The sequence below is a fragment of the Eleginops maclovinus genome, chromosome 11, assembly GCF_036324505.1.
Source record: "Eleginops maclovinus isolate JMC-PN-2008 ecotype Puerto Natales chromosome 11, JC_Emac_rtc_rv5, whole genome shotgun sequence".
Taxonomy (NCBI): Eukaryota; Metazoa; Chordata; class Actinopteri; order Perciformes; family Eleginopidae; genus Eleginops; species Eleginops maclovinus.
In genome coordinates this window covers 307,121-324,718 of record NC_086359.1, presented here as the reverse complement: position 1 = coordinate 324,718, position 17,598 = coordinate 307,121, and the positions used below count along the sequence as shown (strand labels likewise).

Genomic DNA, 17,598 nt, shown 5'->3' with positions numbered 1-17,598 from the left:
TCGGGGGTTTTGGGTTTTTTGTGCATGAGAATGTAGTGATGGAGTCAGCTACCTTTTTCCGGGACAAGGAAAACGTTTTACTCTTCACACATTGGCCCCCTGCTCCAAAAACGGTGAGTCGCAACATGGGTTAAACCCTCAGCTTGGAAAATGTTTGGGTAAAGCAGCAGAAAAAAATTGAAAAAAGAAGTGTTGTGCCCCCACAAGTGGCACAGCATGATGGGGTTCCAGGTAAACCTACAAAAAAGAGATGAAAAAAAGGGAGGTCCCCTTTTTTGCTGACTGTGAGGGAGATTAAAAACCAGAACTTTCTGGGCAAATTTGGTTGATTATTACTGGCAATAGTTTTCCGGGCCCGGATTTGGAAAAAGACTGACCAAGACCCTAGGGGCATTTGGGAGACCCAACATTTGGTTGGGCGTGAAAGGGCCCCAATGGAAATTTGTCCAGTATGAGGGAAAGGGGTCAAAATGCATGAACTTTATTGTCAGAAACGTTTGCACAGATGGAAAAAACAACGGCATCCCGTTCGGGGAAAGTTTGGAGTCCTGGGCCCCACAAGTGAAAAGCTGGGGCCCCAGAGGGATGGGGGAAAAGCATTGCACGGTTTGAAAAAAAAACCCTCATTCTCAAGGGGGGCGTTTACCAAGTGGATTTCCCTGGCGAAAAAGATTATCCCCCACTTAAAGAAAAATTTCCGGCTACCCCCAAAAAGAGCCTGGAGATTTTTGAAAAGGAAACTGAGCAAAGATGTCCTCTGTAAAAGAGATACAACAAAGGGTTTTGGAAAGGGGATTTCCTAAAGCAAGGAAGGGTGAGGATGGGGCCAAAGGAGCGGGGCATCCCCCGAAAGGCACTCAGACTTTACTACTTCCCCTTTTGCTTGGGACTGAGGGGGGAAAACAAGGCGACAACCCCAAAAATGCGAGTCGTATTCGATTTCTTCATCTCACGAAAAATGGGGAAATCCCTCACTGAACGACTGTCTCCTTTTAACCCGGCCCCCCAAATTTTAATCCCGTTTGATGAGGTTTTTTTGATCAAGTTTAGGGCTGCATTTAAGTTCCCTTTTAAAGGCAGACTTTAAGAAAGCATTTCTGCAGATTTCACTCACAGAAAGAGATCGGGACGCCGTGAGATTCCTGTGGTTACAGGGGCCCCCAACACTGGGGCAAGGACGGGAAATGCGCCTGTCCCCAATGACCCGGGGGGGTTTTTTGGGCTTGTCAAGCCCATTCCTACTCGCCAGCCCCCATTGGAAGCCATCTTTAAGGGCCGTACGAATTGAACACCCCAAAAGGGGGTAGGAAAACAAACAGCCCTTTATGTATGTCGAAAGACTTTATTTCAAGTTCAAATGAGGTGGGCAGAGGGCCTTTTTCGTGACAAAAAGGCCAAAAAATAAAAGTCTGAAGCAGGCCTGGAGTATGCAAATGGTGTTGAGCTCGCTGAGCAAAGAGAAAGGGGAGGAGAGCTGAGGAAATTTGGTTGTCAGGGGGGGGAAACCCCAGGGTCCCTTCTCAAGGTGTGGTGGCCCTTTGGGGTTTGGGGACGGCCACGATGGGCTTGTTTTCGAAAACCCCCGGGGCTGCTGGATATCCTGAAGGGTAGGAAAAAACAAAACGAAGTGTTTTTGCAGTTTTGCCGAATTCCCTTTTTCCCCTTGGGATTTTTTGACACCCTTCACGAAATTTGGAAAACAAGATTTATGTTCCAAAAGATGTGGGGGGAGAGGGCTCCAGTGGGGACGAGGAGCTGGCCCCCCCCCCGACATGAAAAAGAAAGTTTGGAAAAAAAGTGGTGTTTTAGGCTCCCTCAACTGCATGAAAGGGGAATCCAAAGATGGGAAAAAAAACGGCCCTTTTGCACAGGCAGAAAACCAAGAGCCCAAAGCTGCATGTATTCTGTGAAACGGGGCGAAAGAGCTTACAGTGCAGTTCCTTTTCATCGAAAGGGAAAAAAAAGGGGAAAGGGGAAGTGACCATTTTGGTGGTTGCATCCAAATCAAGAGTGGCCCCGCCTTTTTTAAAAATGACTCTGCACCCCCCTGGGGCTGATGGGTGGCCGTGATAGCAGCCAGGTTGGGGGGGAAAAATCATGAAAAAAGCTGCAGCTAGAAAAAGACACAAATAGGGCTGGGGACAGATTTTAAAGATTTGTTCTTTCACTGGGGTTGCGGCTTGCTCATAGGGGGGGAAAAAAAGTTCGTTTGCGAAAAAAAGGTCACCGGGAAACCCGACCCTAACCCCCCACAGTCCTTGGGCCCCACTGCAAGGGGAAACTTAACCCGCCCCACCTTCCCACCGAGGGGCCCAACTGTAAAAGGACCTGAAGCAGAGACATTTTTGGTGAAAGGACCCTTTTTGTTCTAATGCCCCGTGTTTTACTCACAGGTACCAGGAAGATGTTCAGGAAGAGGAGGTTGGATCTGAACTCCCATCCAAAAAACCCGATTTCAGTTTCCCGGCTGTTCAGCAAGAGCCAGGGTTCCTAAGTCCTGTCTTTTGTCTAGAGAAAAACAGCAAAAATAAAAAGAGTGTTCCGGGGTGGGGCAGCCTGGATAAGAGTTTCATCACCAAGGGGCCCCTTCCCAAAATCTAAGGTGGGGCGGGGAACTGACAGCCCGGAAGAAACTGAATTTAAGAAAAAATATTGGGGAAAGGGGACTCAAAGAGAAAGTTTCTGCCCCCCGAAAAGGATCTGTGATAGCAGGGGGAAAAAGCCCCAACACTTGGGCTCCAGGATACGGGAGCTCAAACCATTTCTGGAAAGAAGACGCTTTTCTTAGTGTTGGAGGACGGCTACAGCATTCAGATTTTTTCTCTTAAACAAAAAAAAAACACCCTTTAATTTTTCCCTGCCCAAAAAACACAAATTTCACAGAGATGGTGGGGCAGAAATTTATAAAAGAGCAAAAATTTCCTGAAAGGGGTACAAGGACCTTTTTTGTGAGGGCAAGGGGAAAAAAAAATTGGTTCTTTAAAAGGGAAGGGGGATGTGAGGAAGGTGGGTGTCCCCGGATTTTGTACTTTGCAGGAAAATTTTAAAACAAGGGGCCCGGGCAAACTATACCCGCCCCGTTTTTCCAAGGGGCAGGATAACAGAAACACCCAAACCCTTCGAATTTTCCGGGTGGGGCTTTTCCGGGCCCCCCTCTATGTGAAGTACAGAGCTCAATGACAAAGCGTACAAGCACTTTTAAGTGTGCTGTGACCAGGGGCGTTTCCCCTTAGAGTTTGTCTCAGACCTGTCCCCGGGGAAACCCCTTTTTTACAGGGTCTGGAAAAAGATTTCCCCCCGAAGGGATTATGCAAGGTTTATTCCCATTCAGATAAAGCCAAAAACGTTCAAAAAAGGGCAGATTAAGGGTCTAAAAAGGAGCCCCCTTGGGAAAAGAATTAAAGATCCAAAACTACCCAGGTTCTTCTCCCGAGAAAGGGGATCACCTGGCGGTTCATGTGAAAGAGCAGCCTGGTGGGCGGGGTTTTGGGGGGAGGGCTTGTTAGAATTTAGCAAAAACTTCTCAGAAAAAGGGGCTTGGCAAAGCTTTAAACCAACTTTTTAAGAGATGTGCACCATGGGTGACCCCAAGTGAAGCCCTAATAAACCCCAAAGGGGTCACGTATGGGGGTTTTCCCAAAGATGTGGGAAAGAGCCAGAACCACTGACCCCCCGCCCCAAATTTCCCCCCGGGGTGAAAAATTTTTAGAGACTCCCCCACTTGCTTTGACCTTTCCCTTCCCAAAAATTTAACGTTCCCTTTCCCAGCTGGGGATCAACCGGGCCCAACCCCGCCCTTACAAAGCGAGGAGTTGCCCCCGAGGTGGAAAGCCCCCACAGAAAAAAAAGACCTTTGGGGTTAAAAAGGGCCAACTTTTTGGAAAACCGCTGGGCAGAAGGAAAATCTGTTGGATTGAAGTCAGCCCCCTCGCTGTGAACCCCACAGCCCTTTTTCGCTTTAAGGTTGGCGATGTTGCGCTTATGAGAAGACCCCAAACCCCAAAAGGGGAAAAGCGGGAAATGGGGAAAATCGAAGAGCTGTTTCCTGGTCGGGGAGGCCTTGTGGGTCATGTGCGTTCGCACTAGCACAGGGACTGTTCTGCGGAGGGGGGGCCCCCCCCCGCTTCTTTTACCCTTGGAAAATAAAAATATAAAAAAGTGTTTTTGGGGGGGTGGGATGTTGTGAATTTATTTGTTAGGAAGAGATTTATTTAGACAGATGATTTAAAAGGAATAGTTAAAAGCAACATTTAATAAGTTAGTCAATTTATAAGTAAGTGTTAAGAATAACAGTTCATGTTTCAGATATGGGATTAGATTAAAAAGGGACTTTAGGTCATTTAAGTTGGGATATACTTAGGAAATGGACTTGAAATGGACTTCATTACCCATGGGACATTGTGCGTGTTACGTCACATACGCAGTGTTGTAGGTCGTACAGCGGCCATTTTGTTTTATGTTGTTAAGGATGCTGACAATTCAAGCCAACCACTCGCTGTAAATATGTTAAGTTCTTTATTTTTAGTAAACATCTGAAATGAACGGACGTCTCCCTTCGTTATTTTAGTAGCCATCAACATTAGTTCAGAACAGGCTTTGACTGAGCATTTCATTTCACAGCTCTCACTTTGCGGAAAAAATATCGGGATATATATCGTATATCGATATTCAACCTAAATATATCGGGATATGACTTTTGGTCCATATCGCCCAGCCCTAGGACGCATTAACGTGTATCTGACCGCGGGGCAGGAAGCGTTAACGTGTACCTGACCGCGGGGCGGGAAGCGTTAACGTGTACCTGACCGCGGGGCGGGAAGCGTTAACGTGTACCTGACCGCGGGGCGGGAAGCGTTAACGTGTACCTGACCGCGGGGCGGGAAGCGTTAACGTGTACCTGACCGCGGGGCGGGAAGCGTTAACGTGTACCTGACCGCGGGGCGGGAAGCGTTAACGTGTACCTGACCGCGGGGTGGGAAGCGTTAACGTGTACCTGACCGCGGGGCAGGAAGCGTTAACGTGTACCTGACCGCGGGGCAGGACGCATTAACGTGTACCTGACCGCGGTGCAGGACATGTTAACGTGTACCTGACCGCGGGGCAGGACGCATTAACGTGTATCTGACCGCGGTGCAGGACATGTTAACGTGTACCTGACCGCGGGGCAGGACGCATTAACGTGTACCTGACCGCGGTGCAGGACATGTTAACGTGTACCTGACCGCGGGGCAGGACGCATTAACGTGTATCTGACCGCGGTGCAGGACATGTTAACGTGTACCTGACCGCGGTGCAGGAAGCGTTAACGTGTACCTGACCGCGGGGCAGGACGCGTTAACGTGCACCTGACCGCGGTGCAGGACATGTTAACGTGTACCTGACCGCGGGGCAGGACGCGTTAACGTGTATCTGACCGCGGTGCAGGACATGTTAACGTGCACCTGACCGCGGTGCAGGACATGTTAACGTGTACCTGACCGCGGGGCAGGACGCATTAACGTGTATCTGACCGCGGTGCAGGACATGTTAACGTGTACCTGACCGCGGTGCAGGACATGTTAACGTGTACCTGACCGCGGTGCAGGAAGCGTTAACGTGTACCTGACCGCGGTGCAGGACGCGTTAACGTGCACCTGACCGCGGAGCAGGACGTATTTACGTGTACCTGACCGCGGGGCAGGACGCGTTAACGTGCACCTGACCGCGGAGCAGGACGTATTAACGTGTATCTGACCGCGGTGCAGGACGCGTTAACGTGCACCTGACCGCGGGGCAGGACGCATTAACGTGTACCTGACCGCGGTGCAGGACATGTTAACGTGTACCTGACCGCGGGGCAGGAGGCGTTAACGTGTACCTGACCGCGGGGCAGGAGGCGTTAACGTGTACCTGACCGCGGAGCAGGACATATTAACGTGTACCTGACCGCGGTGCAGGACATGTTAATGTGTACCTGACCGCGGGGCAGGAGGCGTTAACGTGTACCTGACCGCGGTGCAGGAAGCGTTAACGTGTACCTGACCGCGGGGCAGGACGCATTAACGTGTACCTGACCGCGGTGCAGGACATGTTAACGTGTACCTGACCGCGGGGCAGGAGGCGTTAACGTGTACCTGACCGCGGGGCAGGAGGCGTTAACGTGTACCTGACCGCAGTGCAGGAAGCGTTAACGTGTATCTGACCGCGGTGCAGGACGTATTAACGTGTACCTGACCGCGGGGCAGGACATGTTAACGTGTACCTGACCGCGGTGCAGGAGGCGTTAACGTGTACCTGACCGCGGGGCAGGAGGCGTTAACGTGTACCTGACCGCGGTGCAGGAAGCGTTAACGTGTACCTGACCGCGGGGCAGGACGCATTAACGTGTACCTGACCACGGTGCAGGAAGCGTTAACGTGTACCTGACCGCGGGGCAGGACGCATTAACGTGTACCTGACCGCGGTGCAGGAGGCGTTAACGTGTACCTGACCGCGGGGCAGGAGGCGTTAACGTGTACCTGACCGCGGTGCAGGAGGCGTTAACGTGTACCTGACCGCGGAGCAGGAGGCGTTAACGTGTACCTGACCGCGGGGCAGGAGGCGTTAACGTGTACCTGACCGCGGTGCAGGAGGCGTTAACGTGTACCTGACCGCGGGGCAGGAAGCGTTAACGTGTACCTGACCGCGGGGCAGGAGGCGTTAACGTGTACCTGACCGCAGTGCAGGAAGCGTTAACGTGTACCTGACCGCGGGGCAGGAAGCGTTAACGTGTACCTGACCGCGGGGCAGGAGGCGTTAACGTGTACCTGACCGCAGTGCAGGAAGCGTTAACGTGCACCTGACCGCGGGGCAGGACGTATTAACGTGTACCTGACCGCGGTGCAGGAAGCGTTAACGTGCACCTGACCGCGGGGCAGGACGTATTAACGTGTACCTGACCGCGGTGCAGGAAGCGTTAACGTGTACCTGACCGCGGTGCAGGACGTATTAACGTGTACCTGACCGCGGTGCAGGACGTATTAACGTGTACCTGACCGCGGGGCAAGAGGCGTTAACATGTACCTGACCGCAGTGCAGGAAGCGTTAACGTGTACCTGACCGCGGGGCAGGAGGCGTTAACGTGTACCTGACCGCGGGGCAGGACGTATTAACGTGTACCTGACCGTGGATGGAGCAGGACATGTTAACGTGTACCTGACCGCGGGGCAGGACGTATTAACGTGTACCTGACCGCGGTGCAGGGCGCGTTAACGTGTATCTGACCACGGTGCAGGGCGCGTTAACGTGTATCTGACCGCGGGGCAGGACATGTTAACGTGTACCTGACCGCGGTGCAGGACGCGTTAACGTGTACCTGACCGCGGTGCAGGGCGCGTTAACGTGTATCTGACCACGGTGCAGGGCGCGTTAACGTGTATCTGACCGCGGGGCAGGACATGTTAACGTGTACCTGACCGCGGTGCAGGGCGCGTTAACGTGTACCTGACCGCGGTGCAGGGCGCGTTAACGTGTATCTGACCACGGTGCAGGAAGCGTTAACGTGTACCTGACCGCGAGGCAGGACGTATTAACGTGTACCTGACCGCGGGGCAGGACATGTTAACGTGTACCTGACCGCGGTGCAGGACGCGTTAACGTGTACCTGACCGCGGGGCAGGAGGCGTTAACGTGTACCTGACCGCGGGGCAGGAGGCGTTAACGTGTACCTGACCGCGGGGCAGGACGTATTAACGTGTACCTGACCGTGGTGCAGGACATGTTAACGTGTACCTAACCGCGGTGCAGGAAGCGTTAACGTGTACCTGACCGCGGTGCAGGACGTATTAACGTGTACCTGACCACGGTGCAGGACGTATTAACGTGTACCTGACCACGGTGCAGGACATGTTAACGTGTACCTGACCACGGTGCAGGACGTATTAACGTGTACCTGACCGCGGGGCAGGACATGTTAACGTGTACCTGACCGCGGGGCAGGACATGTTAACGTTTACCTGACCACGGTGCAGGGCGCGTTAACGTGTATCTGACCGCGGTGCAGGACATGTTAACGTGTACCTGACCGCGGGGCAGGACATGTTAACGTTTACCTGACCACGGTGCAGGACCCGTTAACGTGCACCTGACCGCGGGGCAGGACGAGTTAAGTGGGGGGTGTTTAACGGTGTTGTCTGGTCGCCAGGGAAGCAGTACACGAGGTTCGGCTGCAGGAGGAAAGCTGATGGGAAAATGATTCAGAGGACGTTCTGCTCCAACATCAACAAGCCGAGAGCCATCAGCCGCACCTGCAACATGGACACCTGCAGCACGTCACGGTAACGCTTGCAGCACGTCACGGTAACACTTGCAGCACGTCACGGTGCTACCTGCTGCACGTCACGGTAACACTTGCAGCACGTCACGGTGTTAACTGCAGCACGTCACGGTAACGCTTGCAGCACGTCACGGTAACGCTTGCAGCAGGTCACGGTAACGCTCTCAGCACGTCACGGTAACACCTGCAGCACGTCATGGTTACACCTGCAGCACGTCACGGTGTTAACTGCAGCACGTCACGGTAACGCTTGCAGCACGTCACGGTAACGCTTGCAGCAGGTCACGGTAATGCTTGCAGCACGTCACGGTAACACCTGCAGCACGTCATGGTTACACCTGCAGCTCGTCACGGTAACACCTGCAGCACGTCATGGTTACACCTGCAGCACGTCACGGTAACACCTGCAGCACGTCACGGTTACACCTGCAGCACGTCATGGTAACACCTGCAGCACGTCATGGTTACACCTGCAGCTCGTCACGGTAACACCTGCAGCACGTCATGGTTACACCTGCAGCACGTCACGGTAACACCTGCAGCACGTCACGGTTACACCTGCAGCTCGTCACGGTAACACCTGCAGCACGTCATGGTTACACCTGCAGCACGTCACGGTAACACCTGCAGCACGTCATGGTTACACCTGCAGCACGTCATGGTTACACCTGCAGCACGTCACGGTAACGCTTGCAGCTCGTCACGGTAACACCTGCAGCACGTCACGGTAACGCTTGCAGCACGTCATGGTTACACCTGCAGCACGTCACGGTAACACCTGCAGCACGTCATGGTTACACCTGCAGCACGTCACGGTAACGCTTGCAGCTCGTCACGGTAACACCTGCAGCACGTCACGGTAACGCTTGCAGCAGGTCACGGTAACGCTTGCAGCACGTCACGGTAACGCTTGCAGCACGTCACGGTAACACCTGCAGCACGTCACGGTAACGCTTGCAGCTCGTCACGGTGTTACCTGCAGCATGTCACGGTAACACCTGCAGCACGTCACGGTAACGCTTGCAGCACGTCACGGTAACACCTGCAGCACGTCACGGTAACGCTTGCAGCACGTCACGGTAACACCTGCAGCACGTCACGGTAACGCTTGCAGCTCGTCACGGTGTTACCTGCAGCTCGTCACGGTAACACCTGCAGCACGTCACGGTAACGCTTGCAGCTCGTCACGGTGTTACCTGCAGCTCGTCACGGTAACACCTGCAGCACCTCACGGTAACGCTTGCAGCACGTCACGGTAACGCTTGCAGCTCGTCACGGTGTTACCTGCAGCACGTCACGGTAACACCTGCAGCACGTCACGGTAACGCTTGCAGCTCGTCACGGTAACGCTTGCAGCTCGTCACGGTAACACCTGCAGCTCGTCAGGGTGTTACCTGCTCTGGAACGATGCAGCTCGTCACGGTAACACCTGCAGCTCGTCACGGTGTTAGCTGCAGCTCGTCACGGTGTTACCTGCAGCTCGTCAGGGTAACACCTGCAGCACGTCACGGTGTTACCTGCAGCTCGTCACGGTAACACCTGCAGCACGTCACGGTGTTACCTGCAGCTCGTCACGGTGTTACCTGCAGCTCGTCACGGTGTTACCTGCAGCTCGTCACGGTAACACCTGCAGCACATCACGGTGTTACCTGCAGCTCGTCACTGTAACACCTGCAGCACATCACGGTGTTACCTGCAGCTCGTCACTGTAACACCTGCAGCACATCACGGTGTTACCTGCAGCTCGTCACGGTGTTAGCTGCAGCTCGTCACGGTGTTACCTGCAGCTCGTCACTGTAACACCTGCAGCACATCACGGTGTTACCTGCAGCTCGTCACGGTGTTAGCTGCAGCTCGTCACGGTGTTACCTGCAGCTCGTCATGGTAACATTAATAAGCAAGGGCCGGTTGCAGAGTAGCTCCATTCTTTTCCTTTCACTTTATTGATTATTTATAGGTGCGTTTTGGTCGTTGATTTGAATCAAAGCAATCGCAGTCTTTGGAGAATATGGTCACACAAGGTGTAAGAGACCCAGCGGATTAAAAGACAAAGCGTGGTTTATAGTCTAAAATCCTGCTGTTCCTGCCCCTCAGCTGGGTGACCGGGGAGTGGGAGGACTGCAGCACCTCCTGCGGTCAGACGGGATGGCAGCGTCGCTGGGTCGGCTGCCAGCAGGAGTCCAGCAGTGGGAAGCAGCAGCGCTCAGTGCACAGCAAACTCTGCGGAGAGGACCGACCGGAGGGGAAGCGAACCTGCAACCGCATCCCCTGCCCAGCTGCCTGGCGGGCTGGACCCTGGACCCCGGTGTGCAAAGGGAAACTAGGGGATATATAGACTACCTTCTTTCTGGACTACCTCTTGGTTCCTCTTAATCCATTCTTTAACTGTCTAAGTTCCTTTCGTCTGTCTAGACTTCCTACACCTTTCTGCACTAACTTTTCCTTCTTTCTGATGCATCTCACTTTCTCCTTTCTTGACTACCTTGTTACTCGGACAGCTACGAGTTACTGTAAACATAAATGACCAACATTTTTATGTTTGCAGTGTTCAGTATCCTGTGGAAACGGGACTCAGGAGCGTCAGGTTGTGTGTTCGAGTCCTGGAGGTTCTGCCCAAAACTGCAGTGACCCTCTACCAATCACAACCCGCACCTGCCAGCCCCCTCCTTGTAGCGGTAGGCCTTGACCAATCAGAAACAAATATAAGCGCTTTGAAAAAGGGGGAGCAGTCTGTGTGTTGTTGTTGCTCACCGCTTGTTTGTCTCGCCCTGCAGGAGACCAGAAGAACGCCATCATTAAGTGGCTGTCCAGGTCCAACCCAGCTTTCCCAGCTCCGAAGATCTCCTCCAGTAAACACATTGCCACCTCTTCCTCTTTGCCTTGATATTTGCTCCAATTCTTTGGGGTTGATTGCCAGCGTTGATCTTCTCTGTCTGCAGGGCAGCGATGCCGTGGGGACCGCTCTGTGTTTTGTCGGATGGAGGTGTTGAGTCAGTATTGCTCCATCGCTGGATACCGTCAGATGTGCTGCAAGTCCTGCAGCGAGGGTAACCTCCGCAACTCCACCTTCTCTGACAACTCCACCTACTCCAACAACTCCACCTTCTCTGACAACTCCACCTACTCCAACAACTCCACCTTCTCTGACAACTCCACCAACTTAAAAGATTCAAACAACTTCAGCAGCACCTTCCCGTCGACCACTGACAGCAGGTCAGCGTGGACCAGGAATATTTTATGTTGTTGATTTGCTTTTTGTTTGAGAATAATGGCATAGTTGAATAAGCTACATTTCCACCAGGAAGCTCCAGGTAATTTCCTTTCAGGGATTGATTTTCAAGAAACCTTTTAGATCCTCTCAAAGTATTTCCTGGCTCTGTAATGTAAGGGAACTCTAGGTGGAAACACAGCCAAAGATAAAAACAGTTTTTAAGCCGTCCTGATCTCACTGAACGCTCTTGTTTTTGTCTTCTTAGTTTGTGGGGTTTAACCATGGAGACCCTGACTGCAGCGTCCACCTCTTCCTGGACTCACAGCAGCATCTTCATCAGTATGCCACCCCCCCGTTCTACTGAAACTCCAGCCCCGACCAGTGGAAGCACCACCGACTTTGTATACGTTGACTACAGCGATTACGACGAGAATTCATCATACGAGGAAACTTCAATTTCCTCTAAAGCTCCTGATGTTATTCCCACTACTACTTTTCCTACCACCACTGTTCCCACTACTACTTTTCCTACCACCACTGTTCCCACTACTACTTTTCCTACCACCACTGTTCCCACTACTACTTTTCCTACCACCACTGTTCCCACTACTATTTTTCCTACCACCACTGTTCCTGCTACTACTACCACTACAAGGCGTCCAAGAAGAACTGCTCCAGCACATGTATTCAGGAGGAAAACTACCACTACAAGGCGTCCTGCTACAACAGCTGGAGGTCAAAGTTCAACCCCAGGTTTGTTCAGGACTTCTGCTGCACCAGAGGTCACCAGCACAATAATGACGCCAGCTGTTTTCATAGGCACTTCGTCACCGAACAGGACATCAGGAGGGAGGGTCAGTCAAACTAAAAGCGAAACAATGTCATCGCCGCCCTCCTTCTTCCCGCTGTCCTCTAGGAAGGAGAACAACTCGGTGGACGAGGTCCCGTACCGGATCGTGGGATTGGATGGGGATGTCGGCAGGGGCCAGCAGAACTACTTTGTGCCACAGATGCCGCCGGTCCGCGAGCGAACACAAAACAAACGAATCCAGCAGCTTTTGAACGAGATGCGACGGAAAGATCTCCTGAGGCGGAACAGGGAGGGCAGGACTGACAGGAAACCCGCCGGATTGTAAAAAAAACCCACTCAATATGTTTTATTCTTCACATGACGCATGTGCAGCTTGCTCACTTTGTGCTAACGCTAACAAACTCTCAACGAGAAACAGACTGCAGAGCCCGCCAAGCAACCGGCTGTTGATCTTCGTCCTCCATTAGTTCACAGTCATGTTTGCATAACTCAGCTGTCCTTGAATAAAGGATCAAGTATCCTGAATGTTTAACCTGTATGAACCCTTCATTCTGTTTCTGGTTTCCAGATGTTGGTTTTCACACTCGTCATGTTTGTACCGAATATTCCTGTCGCTCAATAAAGCAAAGCCTATTCAAGCAACTTGTGTTAAAGGAAGTTAGACATTCAGGAAATCTTCTCTTTCTCAGTCTGCTGTTCAGATCACTCTCGTTTCTGTGTATTTAATATGACGCTAAAGCTAGCTGGACTAAGCTATCGCGTCTGGGTTCACCGTAATCACCTTCAGCAGGCAGAGACCCCACACTGGCCGTTACAGGTAAGGTCAGCTGTTTGAAACACGCTTTATAGAAGTTAATGTTAGAACCAGATTTCAGCAGCTAGCTGATGGTGTGTTGATATTTGAAGCAAATCTTCATGAATGATACTGATATCCTTTATTATTGTACAGAGAGTGTGTAGAAACACATGTTGCATATTTCATCATGTTTGAAAACCAAGCAGTAATGAAGAGATGTATAATTTAAAATTTCCATTTGAATTAAATGCATCCACAAATGTAAATAATGTGTATTTGTCTGCACAATGACTGCTTACGGTATATTTGGATGCTGCTGATACTTGTTGTACCCCCACTTTGAATAAGGTAAGTTATTTATTTGTTCCACTGCAGTATTTCATTTTACTTTCTGATCTTGCTTATCTTTTTCTGTTTACATGTTTACAGACTCCTGCATTACCTTTGTCTCTGACGACTTTAGATTATTGTATTTCTCTGAGATGTATTTATTTCACTTCTCCAGCATTACTAAACATATATTCCAATAATCTACGCTGTTTCTTTTGCACTATTTTGGTGTATCTTCTTTATTGTTTTATATCTTATTTATATTTATGATGCATTGTTGGATGACTTCAGATTATCGTTGTTTATCCCAACTTTAGCTGCTGTGCATCTGATAACAAAGCCTTTGGATCTCTGAAGGTAGACTAGGTGGATGCCTGTAAGGATTTACTCTGGGCTGAAACCCCCTCAGTGGCAGAGCCTGTCAGTCTGACCGCAGGTTTTAATAAATCCTCCTCCCGTCCTTGACTTCAAGATAAGCTAATATGGCGGCTGCAGCGGTCAGAAGTATCGGGTCCACTTTGGGTAGAAATCTCCGGGAGATCCGACTCCATCTCTGCCAGAACTCCGGGGCCAGTCAGGGGGCCAGGTAAGCTGAGAGCCGGACCTCAGAGCCGGGAGCTACCGGTTCTTTAGAACCAGGAGTATTCTATCCGCCTGTTAGCTAAATGTTAGCATTCCAACTAACAGAGCTAACAACTAACAGAGCTAACAACTAACAGAGCTAACAACTAACAGAGCTAACAACAACTAACAGAGCTAACAACAATTAACAGAGCTAACAGAACTAACAACTAACAGAGCTAACAGAGCTAACAGAGCTAACAACAACTAACAGAACTAACAACTAACAGAGCTAACAACTAACAGAGCTAACAACTAACAACTAACAACTAACAGAGCTAACAACTAACAGAGCTAACAACTAACAGAGCTAACAGCTAACAGAGCTAACAACTAACAGAGCTAACAACTAACAGAGCTAACAGCTAACAGAGCTAACAACTAACAGAGCTAACAACTAACAACTAACAGAGCTAACAACTAACAGAGCTAACAACTAACAGAGCTAACAGCTAACAGAGCTAACAACTAACAGAGCTAACAACTAACAGAGCTAACAGCTAACAGAGCTAACAACTAACAGAGCTAACAACTAACAGAGCTAACAACTAACAGAGCTAACAACTAACAGAGCTAACAGCTAACAGAGCTAACAGCTAACAGAACTAACAACTAACAGAGCTAACAACTAACAGAGCTAACAACAACAACTAACAGAGCTAACAACTAACAGAGCTAACAACTAACAGAGCTAACAGAGCTAACAACAACTAACAGAGCTAACAACTAACAGAGCTAACAACCAACAGAGCTAACAACTAACAGAGCTAACAACTAACAGAGCTAACAATTAACAGAGCTAACAACAACTAACAGAGCTAACAACAACTAACAGAGCTAACAACAACTAACAGAGCTAACAACAACTAACAGAGCTAACAACTAACAGAGCTAACAACTAACAGAGCTAACAACAACTAACAGAACTAACAACTAACAGAACTAACAACTAACAGAGCTAACAACCAACAACTAACAGAGCTAACAACTAACAGAGCTAACAATTAACAGAGCTAACAGAGCTAACAACTAACAGAGCTAACAACAACTAACAGAGGTAACAACAACTAACAGAGCTAACAACAACTAACAGAGCTAACAACAACTAACAGCGGTAACAACAACTAACAGCGGTAACAACAACTAACAGAGGTAACAACTACTAACAGAGGTAACAACTACTAACAGAGGTAACAACTAACAGAGCTAACAACTAACAGAGGTAACAACTAACAGAGCTAACAACTAACAGAGCTAACAACTAACAGAGGTAACAACAACTAACAGAGGTAACAACTAACAGAGCTAACAACTAACAGAGCTAACAACAACTAACAGAGGTAACAACAACTAACAGAGGTAACAACTACTAACAGAGGTAACAACTACTAACAGAGGTAACAACAACTAACAGAGGTAACAACTAACAGAGGTAACAACTAACAGAGGTAACAACTAACAGAGGTAACAACTAACAGAGCTAACAACTAACAGAGGTAACAACAACTAACAGAGGTAACAACTAACAGAGCTAACAACTAACAGAGCTAACAACTAACAGAGCTAACAACTAACAGAGCTAACAGAGCTAACAGCCAACAGAGGTAACAACTACTAACAGAGGTAACAACTAACAGAGCAACTATGACCTGAATGAATACTGTGTTAATGTGTATCTACAGGGACTTTGTGGAGCAGCATTATGTTTCCCTGAAGACATCCAACCCGGACTTCCCGATCCGGATCAGAGAATGTTCTGGAGTCCAGGCCCGCCTCTGGGCCCGCTACGGTACTACGTTAATGTTATATTATATAGATATTAGCCTGGCTTTAATTCTGTGGACATACCAACACATAAATACAGCTACATCATCACTCATCACACACTGTGGAAAGAGCTACAGAGGGATAATGTTGACCAAACATTTAAGGGTTAAAGTCAAGACGAAATGATGGCTCTGCTGTCAGGACCTCAGCCCGCTCCGTGCTTTTGCCCGTCGGTCTCTTAATAAAGAACGTTTGATTGTTCAGATATTTTATTGATGTTTGTGATCACTGAATATCTAATAATAATCATAATTATAGTTTGAATTTCTAGAGCGGCTTTCTAGGTACACAAGGCGGCTTTCCATTTTGTGAGGACAGACAGAAAACAAATAAACAAACAAAAAAGTAGAGCAAATAAAAGAACAGAAAAATAGAGTAAATCAAATAGAGAACAGAAATGGTGTGGTAGAAGAACGGGGGACTGAGATGAGTTAGTGGTCAGAGGCTACGGTGAAGAGGTGAGTTCTTGATGAGGATTTGAAGATGTCCAGGGAGGCAGCGTTGCAGATCTCTGCAGGAAGAGCGCTCCAGAGGGTGGGGGCCGCCACACTGAAAGCCCTGTCACCAACGGTTCGGAGGCGAGTGCGGGGGACAGAGAGAAGGCCTGTGTCCGACGACCGCAGACTCTCTGTAGGGGTGTAGGGATGGAGGAGGTCTGATAGGTACTGTGGAGCGAGGCCATGGAGAGACTTGTTGGTAATGTTGTTGTTTTTGTTGTTGTGCAGACTTCGGTAAGGAGAGCAGCGTGTCGTTGGACAACATGTCAGCTGATCAGGTGGCCTCCGCCCTGCACACTTTGGCTCAATCCAAACCCTGACCCCGCCCCCTCCTGCTGCAGGTGGTGCAGTCCTTATCCTTCACTTTGTAAATGTGTTGATATGAATAAAACTAAATGTTGTAAAAGTCCTCTGCTTCATATTTATGCTATCTTCATTTTCTCTGCAAACGTTCCTCTGGTTTTAAGAAGTTTGTCTGGGATTTAAAAATACTTTCTGGGTAAGGGTCTGCAGTTTAGCTAGTGGAAACCTGAAGCTCCTAGCATATAACAACCTGAAGACATAACAGTCATAAATAACCCATAAACCTATAAAACATACCTGATGTGGATAATAAGAATCAGGAATAAAAAGAATATATCCTCATCAGATTTACAGAATGTAATCCTGTAGAATAAAGACTTGACTTCAACAATGTATTTTTTTTTAAAGAAAATGTACCAGTGACTGTGTTTTTGTCTGGATGTTGGATGTGGTTCAGGATAACTGGATGAATTAATTCAATAAATGATAAATAAACTGCAGCAGAATTTCTCCCGCTGACCCCTGAGAGCCTGCAGGAGCTGCAGTGCCTCCACTGGCCGGCAGAGGGCAGCACGCCACTTGTTTTATATGTATTATTTATTCCTTTATTAATTGTATTTGTTTTTATTGTTTATGTTAAAATAATATTTTACACTTCATCTCTTTTAATTCCTTTTTATCACTATTCTTATTCAGTTTATTTTATGATCAGATGTACCTTTATTAATCCCTGTGGGGAAATTCAGTGGTTTAAGCAGCAACAGAATAAGAGTGAAGAGCAGGACAGTGTGGTTCACACCGGATAATAAAACAGAAATGAAATGATGAAAATGATGTACAGGTAAGTATCTGTTACGACAAAAAAAGGAATTAAGGACTTCATAAAAACATCTAAACATTTTGTATCCG

The 17,598-nt window shown here is 49.2% G+C and overlaps 2 protein-coding genes across 2 annotated transcripts in view; both read left to right on the top strand.

Annotated features, from left to right (window-relative positions):
• LOC134872420 (A disintegrin and metalloproteinase with thrombospondin motifs 2-like) overlaps window positions 1-12,957 on the top strand; it is a 40,074-nt gene extending 27,117 nt beyond the window's left edge. The window contains 6 exon segments of the mRNA XM_063895702.1: window positions 8,162-8,294; window positions 10,388-10,598; window positions 10,839-10,968; window positions 11,068-11,142; window positions 11,233-11,506; window positions 11,770-12,957. Coding sequence (XP_063751772.1) covers window positions 8,162-8,294; window positions 10,388-10,598; window positions 10,839-10,968; window positions 11,068-11,142; window positions 11,233-11,506; window positions 11,770-12,640 — 1,694 coding nt within the window. The 3' untranslated portion in view covers window positions 12,641-12,957.
• Window positions 12,958-13,825: 868 nt separating this feature from the next.
• ndufa2 (NADH:ubiquinone oxidoreductase subunit A2) lies at window positions 13,826-16,795 on the top strand. The gene is made up of 3 exons (XM_063895701.1): window positions 13,826-14,027; window positions 15,745-15,851; window positions 16,615-16,795. Exons 1-3 carry the CDS (start codon window positions 13,924-13,926, stop codon window positions 16,704-16,706), a joined length of 303 nt encoding a protein of 100 aa, XP_063751771.1. The 5' UTR covers window positions 13,826-13,923; the 3' UTR covers window positions 16,707-16,795.
• Window positions 16,796-17,598: the final 803 nt, after the last annotated feature.

Coding starts and splice junctions, on each gene's coding strand:
- ndufa2 (XM_063895701.1), top strand. CDS start 13,924: ATGGCGGCTGCAGCGGTCAGAAGTATCGGGTCCACTTTGGGTAGAAAT. Junction 14,028..15,744: donor GGGGCCAGTCAGGGGGCCAG/GTAAGCTGAGAG, acceptor GTGTATCTACAG/GGACTTTGTGGAGCAGCATT. Junction 15,852..16,614: donor CCGCCTCTGGGCCCGCTACG/GTACTACGTTAA, acceptor GTTGTTGTGCAG/ACTTCGGTAAGGAGAGCAGC.